At 41.9% G+C, this 18,130-nt stretch overlaps 1 protein-coding gene across 4 annotated transcripts in view; it reads right to left on the reverse strand.

Annotated features, from left to right (window-relative positions):
* The window catches only part of p2rx2 (purinergic receptor P2X, ligand-gated ion channel, 2), a 90,626-nt gene that overhangs the window by 45,008 nt on the left and 27,488 nt on the right, over positions 1–18,130 (reverse strand). For all 4 annotated transcript variants that reach the window (XR_010016259.1, XM_063034471.1, XM_063034470.1 and 1 more), the window contains exons 4-6: positions 7,264–7,339; positions 4,396–4,489; positions 2,089–2,169 (exon numbers count right to left, since the gene is read on the reverse strand). Coding sequence is in view for 3 of the 4 variants with exons in the window: in XM_063034471.1 (XP_062890541.1) it covers positions 2,089–2,169; positions 4,396–4,489; positions 7,264–7,339 (251 nt within the window). In the remaining variant the exon portion in view is untranslated. The remainder of the gene's footprint in view (positions 1–2,088; positions 2,170–4,395; positions 4,490–7,263; positions 7,340–18,130) is intronic.

Raw genomic sequence — 18,130 nt, forward strand, 5'->3', positions numbered from 1 at the left:
GAGAATAAGTATTGTAGGGAGCCTCCGCTCCCGCACCAGCAGGCACAGGAAGAGCTTCTTCCCTGAGGCTGTGGCCCTGCTGAACCTCACAACACAGCGCTAAGCAGTATTGCACCCATATTGTACCGTCTCAGTACTTTTATATTTGTGTGCTATAGCATTTACTTTTTATTCGCAGTTATTTTGTAAATAACACTATTCTTTGCATTTCTGGTTAGATGCTAATGCATTTCATTGGCTTTGTATCTGTACCCGGCACAATGATAACAAAGTTGAATCTAATCTAATCTAAAATACCATATACGTATATATATATTTGTAAGGAGCACTAATATTCTCTGAATGTACATAAGTATACACTCACTTTATTCACCTACATACCCTCAAGATTTGGCATGACCATGGACTCTACGACAGAGTCTACATACCCGCACAGGTGGGCTGGTTTGGCAGTCACGCTCATGAGAACGCGCGTTCCAGCCAATTACTGTTTCATTATGGTGGTATTTAACCCCCTGCTTTTCCTTCCTAGTCTTGCTGAGCAACACTTACGCTCCCTGCTTACCCTTGGCCTTGTGCGGGGAACAAGGACTACCAGCTGGATTGATGCTGTCAGGGACGGTATTCCTTTAGTGTTTAGTTATTGTTTCCAGCCGCGGAGCTGGCATTAAGTTTCAGTTTTGGTAGCTAATGGCTCTATCGGCCTAGCATTTATTGCTTTTCTTTTTCTTTAAATTCCGCAATGGTTCTCATTAAAGTCAGTGACCTGTCAACCAGCTTCAGTGTGTGTGTGTCTCTCTCTCTTTCTCTGCACTTGGGTCATACCTGAGCGCTTTGGAAAGATTGTTGGCAACGCACATACGTAAACCTTAGTGGTACCCTTTCACATGTTTATGACCGTCAGTTCTACAAATACACATACTCTTCAGTAATGTTATTAAATAAATTAATGCTTTGGGTGTTAACTTGTCTGAGGGAGTCTGCCAATTATCCACTTGAACTTCAGGAGAAACCTCAGATATACTCGTACCAACATTTCCACTAATCTTTCAAAGTTTCAGTAGCATATCAGAGTTATCCAGAGGAAATTCCCAGCAATAATCCCAATGAAAGCTCAAATACATATCAAATTCAGCTGTACATTAGGCAATGTGTGAGAAATACAAATAGCATTCAATTAGGTTCCGTTAAAATCTGTAAAGTTAACATACCATTGCTGTGCCTTTCCAGATCATAAAAGAAAGACAACACTGGACAACAACTATTCTGCTTCCTGAACCCATTCCTTGTGGATTTTGGACTGCTGATGATGAAAATTACGATGAAATTTCCCTATCATCCATCACTTCTTTGAAATCGCCTATATTTACTATTTCAATTCATATTTCAAGTCAGAATAATTGATGCCAAGATTAAGGAAGGCATTTTTGTTGGTTCACAAATCAAACAGATCATCAATGACTGGCAATTCGAAGAACTTCTAGTGAGACTAGAGAGAATTGCATGGAAGGCATTCAAGGGTATTGTTGAAAATTTCTTGGCAACTACAGAGCAGCAAACTACATGCAACTGGTTGACAACATGCTTCCAGCATACAAAACCATGAAGGGCGATGTGTCACTAAAGATTCATTTTCTGCATTCCCATTTAGATTTTCTCCCTGCAAATCTTGGCACTGACCGTGATGGTTTCACCAGGACATTGCAGTCATTGAGAAATGGTATCGGGGCAACTGGAATCCATCAATGCTGACTGATTATCGTTGGACACTTAAGTGAGAAGCCTCACATACTGAGCACAAACGAAAATCATCAACAGAACATATTTAGCTTGTTAAACTATTGCAAAGCTTGAGCATCAAAATGCAATTAAACACATTATATTCAATAAAATTTAATTTCTTGTTTCTCCAAATCCCTATGTGATACAATTATTCCAAAATTTGTGTTCAGCTTCAAGTGGTCTATCATAAGCAAAACAAAAAATTCTGAGGAAGCAATACTTTTGAAAGAACCTGTTGTCCGGTGTAATCAATGATCTTTAAATACATGGTATACCCTGAGCATGAAGGAACAGCTTTCACCTTACTTTGAAAACCCAAACCTTGGGAAATGTATACTGTTTTTGATGAACAATGTCAAATTCTCAATCCCTTTTAGTGATGAGATCCTACAAAAAGATGGAGAAAAACAAAGTTTTTAAAAAGCTGAAGAAGATCCAATAGAAAAGCTTAGCAGTTTCTTTATGGAGGCAATGGAGATCATGAGAAATCAAACCAAATTTGTGATCACACATATTAATCTTTAAATCAGAGTTTTAATTTGATGATGTGCCATGCACCACCTTTCCAGCACCATTCATTGTTCATTCACTGACCAATCCCTTAGCCTGTTGACCCAGTTCACTTTGGAGAAAACTACCTTCTTACTTTTGTAAATGCCCATATTGAAGTTGAAGACACTAGTTTTGGAGTCTAGTGCTCTCAGTCAACTGTATCTGGAATTCTACCACTCCCTGGGATCCTTTAACCATCTTTCAGACATGTGCTTAGTCCTTTAATCCTATATACCAATTTGCATGTGGCTCAGGCAGTATCTGCGAGTTCACCCTTTTAGTTTTGCTTTTTAATTTTTCCACGAGTTGTTCTTAATCGCTCAGCAAAACTGGCCTCATGCTACCCATGCCTTTTGAGGCTCGGTAGACCACATTAACTGATCCTTCTCCTCCCACTCCAAGATCTTCTCCAACCCAGGAGATGTCCTTAATTCTAGTCCCACAGCTTTCAGGACTCTTCCCCCCTTGCTGCAGAGAACAGTGTCTGTTCTCCTAACTATGCTGTCCTTTATGACTTTTCTCTCCACTCTGGAATGGCCTCTGGTATGAGGCACATCCTGTCTGCAGTCCTCACCTCCGTTCAGAGAGCAAGAATTCAGTACCTGTTACAGAAGGGTAAATGTTAAAGCTTCTCCATTGCTACCCCACAGATCCCTCCACCTGCTTCTCTTCAAGTCTGGTCAAACTTGTGGAACTTAGTCTATGCTATGGGACTACCTCTTGGAACATGATATTTCTTAGGCACATATAGATAGCTAGGGTGCTTAAGACTTTTGCACAGTACTATTCATTCAGTTGTTATATGCTGTGTATTATGGCTCATGATGGTCTTTCTGTGATCATGACTGTTCTTGGCAAATTTTTCTACAGAAACAATCTGTCATTGCTTTCTTCTGGGCAGTGTCTTTAGAAGGATGGGTGACCCCAGCCATTGCCAATACTCTTCAGAGGTTGTCTGCCTGGCATCAGTGGTCGCATAACCAGTACTGTACATTGGTTAAAATAGGAAGGTGGTTGGGAAACAGAAATTAGGATAATTAGCTTTGTATTAGCTCAGTGTTATTTGGTATTTGGGAAGAAAATATACAGTACTGTTCAAAAGTCTTAGCACCCCAGCTATATTTATTTATTTATTGAGATACAGTGTGGAACAGGCCTTCCATGCTGCCCAACAGACCCTCAATTTATCCCAGCCTAACCACGGGACAATTTACAATGACCAATTAACCTACCAACCGGGCAACAGACGCAGAATGCTGGAGGAACTCCGCAGGCCAAGCAGCATCTATGGAAAAGAGTACAGTCGACGTTTCAGGCTGAAACATCGACTGTTTGCTTTTTTCCAAAGATGCCGCCTGGCCGGCTGAGTTCCTCCAGCACTTGGCGTGGCTTGCTCGGATTTCCAACGTCTACGGATTTTCTCTTGTTTGTAACCTACCAACCAGTACTTCTTTGGACTGTGGGAAGAAACCAGAGCAGCCGGAGGAAACCCACACGGTCATGGGGAGGACGTGAAAACTCCTTACAGGCAGTGGCGGGAATTGAACCCAGGACACCAGTACTGCAAAGCGTTGAGCTATCCACTACGCTACTGTACCACCCCTTACGTTAGCTTGCCCCCGACGCTATACGTGCCTGGGACTTTTGCACAGTACTGGAGCCCTGTCCTTCTTGATGTGTCACAATGTGTGAAGTTCAGGCTCCTTATAGTTCCTTAGAAGAAGTCCCCTGAGCAGGCAACATTTGCTGAGATATGATCACTCTGAACTGCAGTATCACTTGCTCAGCTTATTAACTAACTATTTAGTTAGTTAGGTGAATTAGTTTAGAGTGTATTTTCAACATGCTCTTTCTTTCTCTGTTTTTTTTTCTGCAGATGCTACCTGACCAGTTGATTCTTTCCAGTAATTTATTGTGTTTATGCATACTGTCACCCCCAGCCAAAGTTACTTGACGTTAATATCGGCAGTAGTTGCCTAATAATAGCTGTAACACTACAGATAGCTAATCATAAGAACGGTGGTGGTAACAAGCAGTAGTTAGCAAGAGTTTTATAAAAACCTCGTTGACGCTGCATTCTCGACTGGGCACCAGGCACGGACTTCACATGTCTTTATTGAGTCACGGAAAGTTACACATCTCCCCGTCTTTACCCCTGTGCAGGAAGAGTGATTGTAAACATGATTAAAAGCAATTGAAACTTTATCCTGTTTATTGCAACAATTTATTTTGGTAAGTAATAACTTAGGAAACTCATTGGTTCAATGGAGACCAAGCCCTAAAGATAATCCGGTTCCTGACTTTCCTTTGTATACCTGATGCCAGTCTTTGTAAATCAGGCTGGCAGAACCTGGAGTTTTCAGGGGTGAATAAAAACAGTGATAATAACACCCCCAATCCCAACACTAAGAACTGAAATCTGGGCTAGTTTTGATGGATAAGAGCAACAATATAGATTTTATTATATCTTTCATATTTCCAAGCCTCACTGGTCACAAATTTTAGAAATTTGCCACTCTTGAATCAAATAAGAAAATATTACATGGCATGATAAAACTTCTCAAAGAGATAAAATGTAAGATGCATCTCAATGAGAGAGATTTGGAAAGACAGAGTGGATGTGGACAGCATGCTTCGTATGGTGGGACCCTCTAGGACCAGAGGACACAGCCTCAGAGTAGAGGGACATCCTTTTAGAACGGTGGTGAGGAGGAATTTCTTTAGCTAGAGAGTGGTGAATCTGTGGAACTCATTGCTACAGGCAGCTGTGGAGGCCAAGTCTTTATGTATATTTAATGCAGAGGTTGATAGATTCTTCATTAGTCAGGGCATGAAGGGATACAGGGAGAAGGCAGGCGATTGGGGCTGTGAGGAAAAATGGATTGGCCATGAGGAAATGGTGGTGCGGACTTGATGAGCCAAATGGCCTAATTCTGCTCCTATATCTTTTGGTCTTATAGCAAGGAAAATCTACAACTTAAATCTAGGCAGCTGAAAGAATAATGCTTTGCCATTAGAAATGGAACTGCCTTATTATTGTCAAATATACCAAGATAACAGTGAAAAACTTGTCTTGCATATTGTTCATACAGATCAAATCATCACACAGTGCAAAGAGGTAGTACAAGATAAAAGAATAACAAAATCCCGAATAAAGTGCAGTGCAGGTAGACAGCAAGGGGCAAGATCGTAACAAGGTAGCTTGTTAGGTCAAGTGTCCATATTATTGTACTCAGGAACCACTCAGTCATCTTATAACACCACGGTAGAAGGTGTCCTTGAGGGGTGAGGTTGTGAGATGGAACTTGCAAGAGGCTGGAACTCAAGAATGAGAAAGATCTCAGAATCTGTTAGTCTGCAGGAAAACTATGATGGTAAGTGAGGTTTTGTCAAACCGGTGATCAATATTGGACAGCAAGGACACGGGCATTAACTGAATGGAATTTGACACAAATTAGGAATTGGTCAACAGAATTTGATATGACTTTTGGGGAGAGAGGGCAAAAGGTCTTTCTGATCAACTAACTAGAATACAGAGCACCATGTCACTGAAGCCTGCGATGTAATGCAGTCCTGGCTTTAATCTTCCACACAACTAGGAACTTGAAATCATCATCTAAAACTTGCAATCAGCAGTGAGCTCCCTGCTAAAACTATAAAGACTTGTGCATATGAAGACGTCCCAGGGCAACGCGATGGAAAGTACAGACAGGCTCCAACCTCAGGAATGATGTCCCTGAGGCAAAGCCAGTTCTTCCAGTAGTGGGGAACAAGAATAGCTCTGCTCATGAAATGCTAAAAAATACTCCTTACATCTGGCTTGGCCACTTGATTCTGTTTTACCCAGTCGTAGGAGTGCAAAATGTTTAAATAAACATTAATAATCATGCTGAAGATTTTAATTGTTGAACGATTTTAAAAGACTTAAAATATAAAATGAACGCATTAAAAAAATCAATAAATTTAAGCATGTACCTTCTACCTTGTTGACTCTAAGAATGGATTCTCCACTACAAGTGCTGGGGACTTGTTCCAAAATTGTCCTCTGTGAGGATTCAGACTGGACAGCATAGTCATGAAACTACTGCTAGAAGGCAGCTGGGAGAATGGGACCTCCAACTTATTCATACCTGCATCAAAATCCTAAACTTCCTGGCATTTTCATGGGGATACACTAATGGTTCTTTGCAAAACTGCCAGTATTTCCTGAAAAATCAAGTCTTATTTCTTCATCTACAATGTATAATCCTCCAAAGGGACCACAACCTTGTCATAGGGTTTGGAGACTTGCGTGCCGCAATGACTCAGAGAGCTGTGCTTTGGCTCTTAGTAGGGTCACCCATGCCAAACAGGTCAAAGGGTAGAGGCCAGACTATGAGTGGTCCACCAGTCCTTCAGGTTTGGAGGCTCAGCTCGGGAGTAACAACCCTGATTGGTTAAAACGAACTTGTTATGGAAAGAACAATGAAAATCCTTCTACATCTGACAGCGACGGTATTCCTGAGTCTCCACCCGGGACTGCGTGACCGACAGCAGTAAAAACTGAGAAGAAGCTGCTGCAATGATGAAGGAAACTCTGAACGCCAGCAGAGATGGAGGCAACACACACAAAATGCTGAAGGAACTCAGCAGGCAAGGCAGCATCTATGGAAAATAAGTACATCGACTGTACTTTTTTTCCATAGGTCTGCATGGCCTACTGAGTTCCTCCAACATTTTGTGTGTGTTGCTTGGACTTCCAGCATCTGGAGATATTTTCTGGTTTGTGACTAGAGATGGAGGACCTTCATTGCTGCCCCTAAATGCAAGCAGTGGAACAGGCAGTAAGTAAGTAAGAAATAATGTATAATGCTAAAATAGTTTTGCAGGTTATTTCATTTCTCCCTCTATACCATCCTTTTCCCACAACCATGTCACTTGATACGGTACCGTTTCCAAAAGGATTCATTTCTTCAGACACACATTCTGAGTCATTCGTACAGTTCGATCCAGGTACATCATAGTGCTAGGAAACAATTTAACAAGAATTGACTACTTTTGTTAAAGAAACTTCTTTTAAACCAGAAAGAGAAGACCGCAAATTAAAAATGCACCAATTAACACTTATTCCAATTAACATTCTAAAATAGCTAATTACATTGGAAAAATTCAAAAATGTTATCATCTGAAGAAAAACTCAGAGCACTATAATAAAGAGTGTGTAATGAAATAAGATAAGCTAAACACTTTGATTTGCATGCCGTGCATATTGATCATTACAGATGTCATCCATATGGAGGGTGTGTAGGAGGGAAAGGTTAGGTTGATTGAGCAGTAGGTTTAAAGGATAGCACAACTTAATGGGCCAAAGGGTCTAAACTGTGTTCTATGTTCAATATTACTTTATTACAACAGTGCATTGAGGTAGTGCCAGGTAAAACAATTACAAAATGCAAAATAAAGTGTTACAGTTGCAGAGAAAGTGCAGTGCAGGTGGACTATAAGATAAATGGCTTTCTCAAGGGAGACTGTGCACTCATAAATCTATTTTATCATACTAGGGGACCATTTAATAGTTTTATAGAATCATAGAAAAGTACAGTACAGAAACTGGTCCTTTGGTCCATCTAGTCTATACCGAATCATTTAAACTGCCTAGTTCCATCCACCTGCACCAGGACCATAACCCTCCATACCCCTGCCATCCATGTACCTATCCAAACTTCTCTTAAACATTGAAATCAAACTCGCATGAACCTCTTGTGCTGGCTGCTCATTCCACACTCTTATGGCCCTCTGAGTGAAGTCTTCACCATTCACCCTCTAGTTGTAATGACCTCTAGTTGTAGTCCCACCCAACCTCACTAGAAAAAGCCTGCCTGCGTTTACCCTATCAGTACCCCTCATAATTTTGTATACCTCTATCAAGTCTCTCCTCAATCTTCTATGTTCCAAGGAATACAGTCCTAACCTATTCAATCTTTCCTTTTTAATTAGGTCCTCCAGTCCCAGTAACATCCTTGTAAATTTTCTCTCTACTCGTTCAACCTTCTTTACATCTTTCCTGTCGGTAGGTGACCAAAACCACATAGAATACTCCAAATTAGGCCTCACCAATATCTCATACAACTTCACCATAACATCCCATCTACTGTACTTAATACTTTGACTTATGAAGGCAAAAGCTTTCTTTACGACCCTATCTACCTGTGCTGCACTTTCAATGAATTATGAACCTGTATTCCCAGATCCCTTTGATCTACCATGCTCCTCAGTGCCCTACTGTTCTCTGTGTAAGACCTCCCCTGGTTTGTTCAAATGAAGTGCAACACCTCGCACTTGTCTGCATTAAATTCCATCTGTCATTTTTTAGCCTATTGTTCCAGCTGGTCCAGATTCCACTGCATGGTCTGATAGTCTTCTTCACTGTGCACTACGTCCCTAGACTTAAATATCTCTGCTAGGGCGCATACAATTTCAGGGGGCCAATTTTGTCCCTTGCAGTCCTTTTGCTCTTAACATATCTGTAGAAGCCCTTAGGATTCTCCTTCACCTTGTCTGCTGGACAACTTCATGCCTTCTTGTAGCCCTCCTGATTTCTTTCTTAAGTGTTCTCTTGCAGTTCTTATACTCCATAAGCACCTCATTTGTTCGTACCTGCTATAAACCTCATATTTTTCTTAACCAAGGCCTCGATATCTCTTTAAAGCCAAGGTTCCCTAAAACTGTTTTCTCTACCTTTTATCCTGACAGACATATCACAAACTTTGTACACCCAAAATTTCACTTTTGTAGGCCTCCCACTTACCAAAAACACCTTTGCCAGAAAACAATCTGTCCCAATCCACACTTGCCAGATCCTTTCTGATACCATCAAAGTTGGCCTTTCTCCAATTTAGAATCCCAGACCTATCCTTGTCCATACTTACCTTGAATCTAATGGCATTATGATCACCAGATGCAAAGTGTCCCCCTATGCAAACTTCTGTCGCCTGCCCTGATTCATTCCCGGAGAGCAGATCAAGTGTCACACACTCTCTCAGTGGGACTTTTATGTACTGATGAAGGAAACTTTCCTGAACACATTTGACAAACTTTATCCCATCTAGTCCTTTTACAATATGAGAGTCCCAGTCAATATGTGGAAAGTTAAAATCACCTACTATAACAACTCCTATGTTTCTTGCAACAGTCTGCGATCTCTCTACAAATTTGTTCCTCTAAATCCTACGGACGGTTGGGTGGTCTGTTAATCTATCTATGTGGTCATACCTTTAGTCCTACCCATAAAGCCTCAGTAGACAGGTTCTCCAGTCTGTCCTGACTGAACACTGGCATGACATTGTCCCTGACTAGCAACACCACTCCCCCTTCTTTGTTGCATCTAAAACAATGGAACCCCATAATACTGAGCTGCCAGTCCTGTCCCTTCTGCAACCATGACTTACTAATGGCTACAATATCATAATTCCAAGTGCTGATCCATGCCCAGCTCATCTGTCTTTCCTTCCTACACTGAAATATATGCAGCTCAGGACACTAGTCACACTGTGCTCAACCTTTCGATTCCTTCCTATTTCTGGCCTCACTTGCATGTGGCACAGGTAACAATCCAGTGATCACAACCCTGGAGGCCCTGTCTTTTAAATTAGCACCTAACTCCCTGAACTCACTTAGCAGAACCTCGTCACTCTTCTCACTGCTGTTATTGGTACCTACACAGACCACGACCTCTGGCTGATCACCCTCCCACTTAAGAAAGCTGAGGATTTGATCCGCGATGTCTTGGACTCTGGCACCTGGGAGGCAACATACCAGCTGGGAATCTCGTTCTTGTCCACAGAATCTCCTATCTGTTCCCCTAATGAGTCCCCTATCACCACAGCTCACCTTTTCTCCCCACTTCCCATCTGAGTCACAGAGTCAGACTCAGTCCCAGAGACCTGACTACTGTGATTTCCTCTGCTGGGCCATCCCCTACCCCCACCAACCATATCCAAAGTGATATACCTGTTGCTGAGGGGGGGATGGCAGCAGGGGTAATCTGTATTGGCTATTTACCATCTTTCTCCTTCCTGACTGCCATCCAGTTTCCTGTGCCCTGCACCTTGGGAGTTACTACCTTTCTATATATCCTACCTATCACCCCTTCAGCTTTCTGAATGATCTGGGAGTTCATCCAGTTCCAGCTCCACCTCCCTAACGCAGAGTGTTGGAAGCTGCAGCTGGATGCATTTCTTGCAGGTGAAGTCATCAGGGACACTGGAGGTCTCGCCGCCTTCCCACTTCCCACACAAGGAGCATTCCGCTATCCTGATGTTTACTATAATTGCTGGGGTCTTTGATTATGTCACTGTCTTACTGAGGCAGTGAGAGTATAGACAGAGTCCATGGAGAGCAGGCTGGGATTCATGATGTGCTGAGTTGTGTCCACAACTAGAGTCATAGATGCATAGAAAAGCACAGCACAGAAGCAGGCCGTTTGGCCCTTCTAGTCCATGTTGAAACCATTTAATCTGCCTACACCCATCGATCTACACCGCGACCACAGCCCTCCATACCCCTCCCATCCATGTACCCATCCAAACTTTGCCTAAACATTGAAATTAAGCACTCATGCACCAGTTGTACTGGCAGCTCATTCCACACTCTCACGACCCTCTGAATGAAGAAGCCTCTCCTCATGTTCCCCTTAAATTTTTCACCCTTTACCCTTAATCCATAACCTCTGGTTGTAGTCTCACACAATCTTAGTGGGAAAAAGCCTGCTTGCATTTACCCTATCTATACCCTTCATAATTTTGTATACCTCTGTCAAATCTCCTCTCAACCTTCTATGTTCCAAGGAATAAAGTCCTAATCTTTCCTTATAATTCAGGTCCTCCAGACCCGGAAATACCCTTGTAAATTTTCTCTGTACTTTTCAACCTAATTTACATCTTTCCTGGAGGTACTGCACACGGTACACCAATTTTGGCCTCACCAACACCTCAGACGGCTCTCTGCAGTTTCTTGCGATCACGTGCAGAGCAGTTGCCGTACCAAGTCTTGATGTATCCAGACAGGATGCTTTCCCCGGTGCTTCAAGTGAGGAAACGACAGAGAGTTGAAGAGGAACCACTGGGGAACATGGGCAGAATGACTATTCTCACTGGCAACATTTTTAACTTAATGTACTGCTTAGCTAGCTAACGGTTGCATCTGAGGTAACTTATCACTTGTCTGAGCTGACTGATGTAGGATGAATGCATTTTCTGTCTACAATTGCGTTTAGAATACAGAGCCGATACTAAACTGGGAAAAGGGTATATTCAACTGGAGTCCTGTTTACATCGAATAAAATCTGTAAGAATAGTACAGGTCGGGGTCAGCCAGATGCTAGCAGAGATACAAGACTAGATAGAAACAGGATAATTCAACAGAGGCCAAATTCTGCATAAGCGCATCCCCTCCTGTGCACACCCGTGCTAGTGTCTGAAATTCTGGAGATTATTGTTGAAGCTCTTTCCACTACTCTGTCCTTTGGCTGACCCTTGTCTTGTACCAAGTGCACTGAAAGGATATTTATGAAAACAAAGGATATTTATGTTAGCTGTGAGGAGGATGCTGAGAGGATGCAGGGTGACTTGGATAGGTTGGGTGAGTGGGCAAATTCATGGCAGATGCAATTTAATGTGGATAAATGTGAAGTTATCCACTTTGGTGGCAAAAATAGGAAAACAAATTATTATCTGAATGGTGGCCGATTAGGAAAAGGGGAGGTGCAACGAGACCTGGGTGTCATTATACACCAGTCATTGAAAGTGGGCATGCAGGTACAGCAGGCGATGAAAAAGGTGAATGGTTTGCTGGCATTTATAGCGAGAGGATTCGAGTACAGGAGCAGGGAGGTACTACTGCAGTTGTACAAGGCCTTGGTGAGACCACACCTGGAGTATTGTGTGCAGTTTTGGTCCCCTAATCTGAGGAAAGACATCCTTGCCATAGAGGGAGTACAAAGAAGGTTCACCAGATTGATTCCTGGGATGGCAGGACTTTCATATGAAGAAAGACTGGATGAACTGGGCTTGTACTCGTTGGAATTTAGAAGATTGAGGGGAGATCTGATTGAAACGTATAAGATCCTAAAGAGATTGGACAGGCTAGATGCAGGAAGATTGTTCCCGATGTTGGGGAAGTCCAAAACGAGGGGCCACAGTTTGAGGATAGAGGGGAAGCCTTTTAGGACCGAGATTAGGAAAAACTTCTTCACACAGAGAGTGGTGAATCTGTGGAATTCTCTGCCACAGGAAACAGTTGAAAATAAACATAGCTTTTTGAACTCCGCGCAGCGTGTGATGCTAGTGCTCACAGTGGTGGGCAGTGACTGAGCATCCCTGTTAGCAATCTCATTGGAGGTCGCTGAGCCAGTGCGGCAGTGCGCAGTTGGACCGTGTTTATTTGGTTGAGACCATAGATAATTGGTGAGTGCTGTATTGCAGGGACGGACGGGAGGATGGTGGGCTGGTAATTGGTGAATGCTGTATGGCAAGGAAGGGAGGACGGTAGGCTGTTGAGAAGCGTGAAGTGTGTTTTCTGAGCATTGAATGGACTCGCCCAACTTGGGCTGTGATGTCAGCCTCTCCCTCCCAATTTACCTCCCCGCACTTCCCCTTACGTGCCACCGACTGACTTATGAGAGTGAACAAACTACCGGTGTAGTAGAAAATTGGAGAGAAATTTTCATTCTAAAGATGGTCCAGTGTGGCTATTTTTGAAAAGGAGGTGTGAGATGGAAGAGGAGGATTCTAGCCCTAGGCCTACGGACAATTCTGATAAGGTTAATGATGAAGAATTACAATCCTCTGAGTCATTTCACTGCACTAGTGCAACAACGAACACAAAAGTCTATCTTTACAATGAAATCTACTTATCAATGGATTTTATGTGGACTGGTGATTCAAGTGGACCTATTCCATTGTGACTAGTCTGTGGCAAACGACTTACAAATGTAGCAATGGCTCCAGCAAAACTGAAAAGACACTTAATGACAAATCACAGCCATATGACACATAAAAGTGCTGGTTATTTTAAACGACTATTGGAATCTCAAAACAAACAGATTAAAGCTTTTGAAAATAAAGTTGCTGTCAGTAAAAAGACTCAAAAATCTAGTTTTTTAGTAGCTTTAAGATCAGTTTACTGAGAATGTTTAAAAAACTGTGAGAACCTGAACAAAGAGCACACCAGTCTCCTGCTATGTACAGAAATCTGGTGGTTTAGCAGAGGAAACGTTCTCAACAGGGTGTTTGAGCTGAAAGGTGAATTGCAGAACTTTCAGAAAATAGTAAGCCAGATTTTTCTGAGTACTTTGAAGATGAAGAATGGCTGCAGAAACTCGCCTATTTAACAGACATTTTTCATCATATGAATCTGTTGAACAAGACCCTGCAAGGCCCTGGAGAAAATGTTTTGACTTTAAGTGACAAGATTCTTGGATTTCAAAGGAAACTGAATCTTTGAAAAAATCATGTTGCTAAAGGAAATCTTGAAATGTTTCCACTGCTGCTTGGGCTTGAGACTGAGGAAGGATATCAGAAAGTTTCGAGTCTTATTGAAAACCACCTGGAAAAACCGCAGAACAAAATTGAAAAGTATTTTCCTCCCTTTCAACACAAGTGTATGACTGGGTGAGGGACCCTTTCCCTGAATCTTCTGCTCAGCCTGAGAACATGACTTTGAGAGAGGAGGAAGAACTTTGTGAGCTGCGGTCTGATCATGCCCTCAAGATGAGATTTACTGACCTGCCCTGGGACAACTTCTGGATTTCTGTGAAAGGAGAGTATCCTGCCATTCATAGGAAAACAATGAACATTTTGCTGCAGTTTTCAACTTCTTACATGTGTGAGCAAGCTTTTCTTTGTTCAACAACCATCAAGAGCAAGGATAGAAATAATCACATTTCAGTTGAAGTTGAAATCCATGTGTGCTTATCTCAAGTTCGACCCAGAATTGAGAAATATATAATGTTTTGCCTTATGAGTTTCTAAAATTTATGAAAGGGAAATAAAGAGATTAATTTCAAGAAGGGCAAGCTAAGCTTAACTATCTCTTTTTTTCAAGAAAGGTTGGCTAAAAATTCATTCTCTACTCAAAAAAGCATTGACAATTATTTTTGGATTATTAATCTACAACTTACTGATCATGCTAACTAACGTACTGTGAGCTGATTTGAAAATTAATTCAAGAGCTCCTCCAGGCCAAAGATGTTGAGAAAGGTTGTTTTATACTCTAGTCCTCTTGAAATGAGTGCTAAGGTCATACTTGCCTCCCTTACCTCAGACTCAACCTGCAAATTAACCTTTAGGGAATCATGCACAAGCACTCCCAAGCCCTTTTGAGCCTCAGTTTTTTGTATTTTCTCTCTATTTAGAAAGTAGTCAACACTTTTATTTCTTCTATCAAAGTGCACTTCCTGACATCGTATTCCATTTGCCACTTCTTTGTCCATTCTTCTACTTTGTTGAAAGTCCTCCTGCAGCCTCTCTACTTCCTCAAAATTACCTGCCCCTTCACCTACCTTTGTATCGTCAGCAAATATGGCCACAAAGCCATCAATTTCATCATCCAAATCATTGACATGTAACGTAAAATGAATCTGTCCTAATACAGACCATTGTGAACACCACTAGTCATCAGTAGCCAAACAGAAAATGTTCCCTTTAATCCCACTCCTTGCCTCCTGCCATTCAGCCACTGGTTTATCCATGCTAGAATCTTTCCTTGTTACGCAGACTTATGTGTGGCACCTTGTCAAAGGCCTCCTGAAAAACAAGGTACACAACGGACCTTCTTTGTCTATCCTGCTTGTTACTTCTTCAAAGAATTCCAACTGATTTGCCAGGCAAGATTTTACCTTGAGGAAACCATGTTGACTGCAACCTATTCTATCATGTGCCGCCAAGTACCCTGAGACCTCAGCCTTAATAATTGGCTCCAATATCTTCCCAACCACTGAGGTCAGACTAACTGGCCTATAATTTTCTTTCTTCTGCCTCTCTCCCTTCTTGAAGAGTGGAGTGGCATTTGCAATTTTCCGGTCTTCTGGAACCATTCCAGAATCTAGTGATTCCTGAAGGATTGTTACTAATTCCTCCACAATTTTTTCAGCCACCTCTTTCAGAGCCCTGTTGTGTACACCATCTGGCCCAGGTGACTTATCTACCCTCAGACTTTTCAGTTGCCTAAGAGCCTTTTCTCCAGTGATGGTAACTTCACACACTCCTGACCCCTGACAACCCGGTTTAAGACGGTACCAGTGAAACTCAGTGCCTTTTCCCAAAATATATCATGTTTAAATTTAGAAAAAGTCAGAAGTGTCATTTTTGATCCTTCGGTTAAAATTGAAGAGACTTGGAAGCCATTCATTCAACATTTTCATATGACGTAGTTTGACCTCTGTGAATAGAGGAGCAGAGTTGACGACATTAATGGATGTATTTGATCTAATATATTGGTTCAGTCTTGTTTTGTTTCGTTTGCTTTTTTTTGGGGTTTAGCTATTAGTTCTTTTTTTTAGTTTTTTTTTGTTTTTTGGTGTTTTTCTTTGCGATATCCTTTTCTTTTTATGTCTTTTTTTCTTCATGATTAACTATAGCAAGAGTTTGGATGTCTATAACACTTGTACTATTTGTAGACTTTTTTGTATATGTTTATTAACAATAAGGTAATTCCAATCTCTCTGTATCACTATTGTTATTATGTTTATGAACTTGAAAATTAATAAAAAGATTAAAAAAGGAAAAAAAAAGCTCAGTGACTACTTGCTGATGGCAAAGAAAACAAAGAAAACAACTACCAACACACATCAAAGTTGCTGGTGAACGCAGCAGGCCAGGCAGCATCTATAGGAAGAGGCACAGGAGTCCTGACGAAGGGTCTCGGCCTGAAACGTCGACTGCGCCTCTTCCTATAGATGCTGCCTGGCCTGCTGCGTTCACCAGCAACTTTGATGTGTGTTGCTTGAATTTCCAGCATCTGCAGAATTCCTGTTGTTTGCGAAAGAAAACAACTAAGTACTTTACTAATCACACCTTTTCTGTTGAACGATCACTGCGAACAGTAACCCTGTAAGTTCCTGGTCGGAGTTGAGCTTTTGAACTGCCTGTACAACCTGGTATTTTCGCGGTAGGGACTGAAATCTCCAGGAAGCAGTACGGTTGTGGAGCAGTGTGTGCAGGCTGAATCAGAGCAGCCGAGTCTGGGCGGAGGCAATTTGGTTTGGCAGAGCCGAGGCAAGGAGAACAGAGGTGATGGACAGTCAAGGTGGCAGGGCCTGAGAGCGAAGAAAGACCCAACGAGTGACCGATTTAAGTGCCGAGTCAAATTGGAAAAGTTGGGAATGGGCTGAATTAAGGCGGCAGGGCACCAGCCTGAGAGCGTATCGAAGTGACACGGCCTGAGTCCGAGTGCAAGGAATAGCCCGAGCTTGGAACGATTTAAGCACCGGGTCAGATTGAAAAAGGTCAGGGTGTCTGGGCCAGAGGCAACGGATGACCAGTTCAGCTGCTGCTCCGTGAGTTTTACTCAACTCTGCACTGGACTTCAGCTCGATGGTCTGCGAGGTTTACTCACTGCTGTACTGAACTTTGGCTGTGGCTTGCAACTATCAAGGTGCAGACTCACTTTTGTGAACTTCAAATCTGAATGCTATTTGCTTACTTTAATATTTGCACTTCTTTCCCCTTGCACATTGGGTATTTGATGGTCTTTTTTTAATGGGTTCTATTGGGTTTCCTTGTTTTATAGCTGCCTGTAACAAAAACAGATCTCAAAGTTGTATAAAGTGTACATACATTGATAATAAATGTATTTGAACTTTGGAACTTCCACCATACTGCTAGTGTCTTCCATAGTGAAGACCGATGCAAGGTACTTGTTCAGTTCATCCACCATTTCTCTGTCCTCCCATTGTTTTCCAGCGGGTTGATATCCACTCTCATCTCTCTTTTACACTTTATGTATCTGAAGAAACTTTTGGTATCCTCTTTAATATTATTGGCTCGCCTACTTTCATATCTACTGCCCTCTACTGTGTATATTGTCTTGTTTATTATTTATTGTAATGCCTGCACTGTTTTCTGCACTTCATGCAGTCCTGGGTAGGTCTGTAGTCTAGTGTAGTTTTGTGTTGTTTTACGTAGTTCAGAGTAGTTTTTGTATTGTTCATGTAGCACCATGGCCCTGAAAAACGTTGTCTTGTTTTTATTGTGTACTGTACCAGCAGTTATGGTCGAAATGACAATAAAAGGTGACTTGACCTGACTTGATATTCCATCTTCACCTACTTTATGACATCTTAGTTGCCTTCTGTTGGTTTTTAAAAGCTACCTAATCCTCTAATTTCCCACTAATTTTTGTTCTATTATATACACTTTCTTTAGCTTTTATGTTGGCTTTGACCCGTCTTGTTAGTCATGATTGTGTCATCTTGCTTTTAGAATATTTCTTCCTCCTTGGGATGTACCTATCCCATGCCTTCCAAATTGCTTCCAGAGATTTCAGCCATTGCTGCTCTGCTGTCATCCCTGCCAGTGTTCTTTCCAATCTGTTCTGGCCAACTCCTCTCTCAAGCCTCTGTAATTCCCTTTACTCCACCGTAATACTGATGCATCTGACTTTAGCTTTTCTCTTTCAAATTTCAGGGTGAATTTCATCATATTATGATCACTTGCACCTAAGGGTTCATTGCACAACACCCAATGCAGAATAGCGGACCCCTAGTGGACTCAACAACAAGCTGCTCTAAAAAAACCATCTTGAAGGCATTCTAGAAATT

Source organism: Mobula hypostoma, chromosome 27, assembly GCF_963921235.1.
Source record: "Mobula hypostoma chromosome 27, sMobHyp1.1, whole genome shotgun sequence".
Classification (NCBI taxonomy): domain Eukaryota; kingdom Metazoa; phylum Chordata; class Chondrichthyes; order Myliobatiformes; family Myliobatidae; genus Mobula; species Mobula hypostoma.